The 5,202-nt window shown below is 33.4% G+C and overlaps 1 protein-coding gene across 1 annotated transcript; it reads left to right on the forward strand.

The window, feature by feature from the left end:
• The first annotated feature begins 3,456 nt into the window (after positions 1-3,456).
• Positions 3,457-4,901, forward strand: LOC108379979 (ADP-ribosylation factor 2). Its single transcript, XM_017636349.1, has 4 exons — positions 3,457-3,763; positions 4,123-4,385; positions 4,456-4,581; positions 4,641-4,901. The coding sequence occupies exons 1-4, from the start codon at positions 3,697-3,699 to the stop codon at positions 4,725-4,727; spliced, it is 543 nt and encodes a 180-aa protein (XP_017491838.1). The 5' UTR covers positions 3,457-3,696; the 3' UTR covers positions 4,728-4,901.
• Positions 4,902-5,202: the final 301 nt, after the last annotated feature.

Genomic DNA, 5,202 nt, shown 5'->3' on the forward strand with positions numbered 1-5,202 from the left:
TTCCAGTACAAATTAGTACTGACTATTGGTTACTATACAAACCTAATCATTTAAAATATTCAGGCAATCAAAAGCTCCTCGGGATTCCAGTTTTTTAGTTTTAGTTTTGAATGGAGCGCGATATGTTCGCCTTATATCGATGTATATTTATACGTATGTAAGTATATAAAAAGCATGCAAAGAAATTTATAATATATTTAAAGATAAATACGAAAAATAAATCGGGAACAGAAAGTTCATCAAAAATCTACCAAAATGAGAAAAAATTTACCTTTTTACCAACCCAAATTTTTTCTACCAATTTTGGTAACAATTTACTAAAGTGGCAACCCTGTCGGCAACAGCTGTTTTGTTGACGTCATAGTACAGAAGACAGCAGTAGTGATGTACTGAGTCAATACTTTTAAGTACCCAATACTCTCGATACTCGGTACCGAAACATTTAGGTTTCGAATAAAAGCGCACATAGGCCAAAAATATGGAAAAAACGCCAAACAAAACCCGAATGTAAGAGCCAATAGAGATTTTTACTGATTCAAATGAAAGATGTATATATGTCGGTTCGATGCCATAATACAGAGAAACCCTTACTTGTTTGAAGCATTTTTGTTCCAGCTGAATCGGACATATCATTTTTGTAGGCCTGGGACAGATTCTGTAACCAGTTAACGACAATTTTCGAATCGGTATCGGTTTTGTCGACGTTTGATATCAATTATTTGTAAGTCAACAAGTGCGATATCGATCCGAAACTTTTCGCTAACTGGCTACAGAATCTCTCCCCTGAAAGGCTTCTCGTCAAAGTATTTTTCTTGAACCTTGGATCGACTAAGGTTAAAACATGATAAAATAATATTTTTCTGTGGCGATAAGTTCAAGTGTTTTAGCCGATATCATATAAATTAGTAATGAAAGTTTTTTCTAAACCTGAAATGCATATAATGGCGAGGGTTTAATGTAAATAATCGGTATCGGATACCGAAAAGGAAGTATAGGGTACCGAAATCTTTTTTAAGTATTGGGTACCGAGTATTGGGGACAATTCAGCACATCACTAGTCGCCCTCATTTTCCCGCTCTCAGTTGTCAACTCTACGATGACGTCACGCATGAACCAACGACTACAGATCACCTAATCAGCCCATGAACCAAAAAGACAAGATCACGCGGGCAGGAGACTAGCCCGTTAGAATCGCATTAAGGAAAAAAGTTGAACGATTTTGACATTAGCCGTTTATTTACATTTCTTCGTTGTTTACAATTTGGTGGTGGCTTTTTACTGCAATTTTCTTCATTTTCGCTTGTGACAACGTGTGTACACATAAGATAAAGAATAATTTAACACAACGGCATGATTTTTAGAAGAATTTGCATAATAAAAATGAGTTTTCATGCGTTCAACAATTTCGCGGTTTTCTCCGTTCTCTTCGTTGTTTACTTCTTACAGCAAAGATGGCGTCGAGATTTCGGCAGCTAGAAAATAACTTTTTTCGTTCTTTCCGTCCCGCGTGATCTTGTGTCTTTCGTTCATGTAATCAGCCATCGTTGTATTTGTAATCGATTTTCAGAAAAAGTTTTCGTAGCGTTTTTGACGTTTTTCGGTTTTGTTTACACCGTCTTCTACCCCTTCGGAGTGATTTTTTAGCGATTGAATGTGTTTTCTGCAGCGATTTTAATTATAAATTTTGGTTTATTACATATTTATGATATAAAATAAAGTGCTGTGTGATCGGAACAAGTTTGTGCGTATGTTTGGTTTGCCAAAAGGCGTAAATTTGCGTGAAAAGTGGGTGCACGTTTGTGGCCAGAACGTTGGCATTGAAAAATCGACCCGTGGTAATGATATGCGATTGTAAAACACTTTCAATCATGAAAACCATATTTTATGAACTTTTTTTGCTAATTGTCATCAAGTTTCACTTTGTATATTTTATAATAAATACCAATTTAATCGCACTCAATCACCGCGCCTTTTTCGTTTTCTTTGTTTGTTTTCATTCTTAGGCAGATGTCAAAAACACTCAGAAATATACTTTTTTCTTGCTTCTTTGATTAGGTGATCTTGTATTTTTGGTTCATGGACGTCACGCTAAAATTACTCTCACGAATTCTGCCGCAATCGGCGCAATCTTGTATTCTATCATTCTTGGTTCATAGCTGACAACAACAATTGTGTACAAAAGAATTGTTCTGTGTGAACACGAAGGGCAACACGAAAAGACAAGTTGCCGAAAATGAGCAACAAAAGTTTCTCTGTGAGAACCCAGTCTTATTAAAATTTTTGTTTCTATATCACTTTACGTATCTGCGTGTCGGTTAGAGATTAGTTGGAGAATGATGTTGGATATCAACTTGAGCACTATGAATTTCTCCAAGGTGTGAGAAATATTTTTTTGGTGTTTTTGGGCTGCGGGAATTACGCTTACAGAGAGCGATATAAAGAAATAGTAAAGAAACGCAAAACTGGCAGAAACTGTGAATTTGACTACTGAAAATATTTGGCGCGAATTTTTATTTATTTATTTAGACAGCTGCTAGTTTCTGCTAGTTTTTTGAAACGCTTTCTTGCAGAAATTAATGATAATTTGTGATAATTATCCGTCAGGAAACAAAGCGGAGTAATTGCAGGATACCTACAGTTCTCAAATTAAAAAAATTCATACGGGCATCGATAGAGATCATTGATGTGAGCGTAGCGATATATGTATAATATATCTATTTTTATTTTAAACAACTATAAAAATTTTTAAAGGTCAAAANTGCAGAAATTAGTGATAATTTGTGATAATTATCCGTCAGGAAACAAAGCGGAGTAATTGCAGAATACCTACAGTTCTCAAATTAAAAAAATTCATACGGGGATCGATAGAGATCATTGATGTGAGCGTAGCGATATATGTATATATATATCTATTTTTATTTTAAACAACTATAAAAATTTTTAAAGGTCAAAAATCAATTTAAGCATTTTTTTAAATCAATATTCCTCGAAAACTTTTTCATGAATTTTGATGCTATTCAATAGAGAATTTAATTTTCTCAATTTGATAAACATATTTATACCAAAAAACATAGACGTTCCTACGTTTTTTGTTTATACCTTTTGTAATCCACAATAAGTGCGTGGCGAAAATCTAAATTCGCCAGTATAAGTTCCACCTTGTATAAATTCGCCTTGCCATTTTTAATTCAAAGCATAAACAAACTATTGTGAATGTTCCTTTCTCAAAATTTTCAGTTGGCAATACTACTGGTAAGTGACAGTTATTATCGGTCTATTCTTTACACAGTTGTCATTCTACAGCTGCCATATTGAANTTCCACAATAAGTGCGTGGCGAAAATCTAAATTCGCCAGTATAAGTTCCACCTTTATAAATTCGCCTTGCCATTTTTAATTCAAAGCATAAACAAACTATTGTGAATGTTCCTTTCTCAAAATTTTCAGTTGGCAATACTACTGGTAAGTGACAGTTATTATCGGTCTATTCTTTACACAGTTGTCATTCTACAGCTGCCATATTGAAATTTTTCTTGTGAGAGAACGTCACCAACATTGCGAAGATAAGAAATAAGTGTTTAATTTCTAGTGAAATTGGTTAGAAAGCGCCGCAAAGTATTAAATTTTCAACGTCAGAGTTTCTTATATTGCAATTCCATTCTTCGTTTAAGAAGATTTATAAAAAGAAGTTGCTACAATGGGTTTGACGATTTCGAGTTTGCTGACACGTCTTTTTGGCAAGAAGCAAATGCGTATATTGATGGGTATGTCAGAATTTTACATATGTATGTATATTTATTTATTTCGTAGTTATATTTCCTTTCGTTATTCTATAAAGAGCTTATTTAACTCCTTATATTGTAAAAGATTACATTTCCATTGAAATGCTAGGCTGAGCGGAATTTAAAAGCTTACACTTTTTCACTTACATATTTATTTACCTCCNTAGAATTTTACATATGTATGTATATTTATTTATTTCGTAGTTATATTTCCTTTCGTTATTTTATAAAGAGCTTATTTAACTCCTTATATTGTAAAAGATTACAATTCCATTGAAATGCTAGGCTTAGCGGAATTTAAAAGCTTACACTTTTTCACTTACATATTTATTTACCTCCAGTGGGCTTAGATGCGGCTGGTAAAACGACCATTCTTTATAAACTAAAGCTCGGAGAGATTGTCACGACCATTCCAACTATTGGTTTTAACGTAGAGACTGTTGAGTATAAAAATATTTGCTTCACCGTTTGGGATGTTGGTGGCCAGGATAAAATCAGGCCGCTATGGCGCCACTATTTTCAAAATACGCAGGGTCTGATTTTTGTTGTAGACTCGAACGACCGAGATCGTATAAATGAAGCTGAAAAAGAATTACAAAATATGGTTGGTATATCAATCGTGTACAATTTCGAAATTAAGAAAAAATACCCAAATAATGTTATTATAATTCAAGCTACAAGAAGATGAATTACGTGATGCAGTGCTGCTTGTATTTGCTAATAAGCAAGACTTACCAAACGCAATGAGTGCAGCGGAATTAACCGACAAACTAAGACTTAATCAACTGCGGAATCGTCACGTAAGTAAATAAATATATTAGTGTTAAATTTTTTCCTTTAATAACATTTTTATTGGCAGTGGTACATTCAAGCAGCATGCGCCACACAAGGCAACGGACTTTATGAAGGTCTTGACTGGCTGTCGGCAGAATTGGCTAAGAAATGATAAACAAGCGATTAAAGCTAATCTTTGCAACATTCACGTGATTTCAACTTTTAAGGGCTAAAGCAAAAAGTTGCGTTGTTGCGATTCATTCGTAATAATTTTATAAATATATAAAATAAATATATTAGATTGTAAACATATTCAATAATAAAAATACATTCGCTTCACTTTCAATTAATTGTCTAGTATTATGACGTTGAGACATACATACATATGTACATAGATCTTGCAAAGATGAAAATTTCTGTGGTCTATAGTGATAATCGCTCAAGCCGACTTAAGGACAAAATTAGGTTGCATATACATAGGTACATTTTTATTCACATAATAGGACTGTGTATTGGTATGAACCTTCTGGCTTTATAACGTAATTTTAGAAAAAGTTATAAATTAACAGTTAGATATGTTTTTAGATAGCTCAAATTTTCCAAAATAAAGAGGTTATTCACACTTGCTTTGTTAACTGGTTAAAAAT

Source organism: Rhagoletis zephyria, unplaced genomic scaffold (assembly GCF_001687245.7).
Source record: "Rhagoletis zephyria isolate East Lansing unplaced genomic scaffold, Rhagoletis_zephyria_1.1 Rzeph_scaffold_17896, whole genome shotgun sequence".
Taxonomy (NCBI): Eukaryota; Metazoa; Arthropoda; class Insecta; order Diptera; family Tephritidae; genus Rhagoletis; species Rhagoletis zephyria.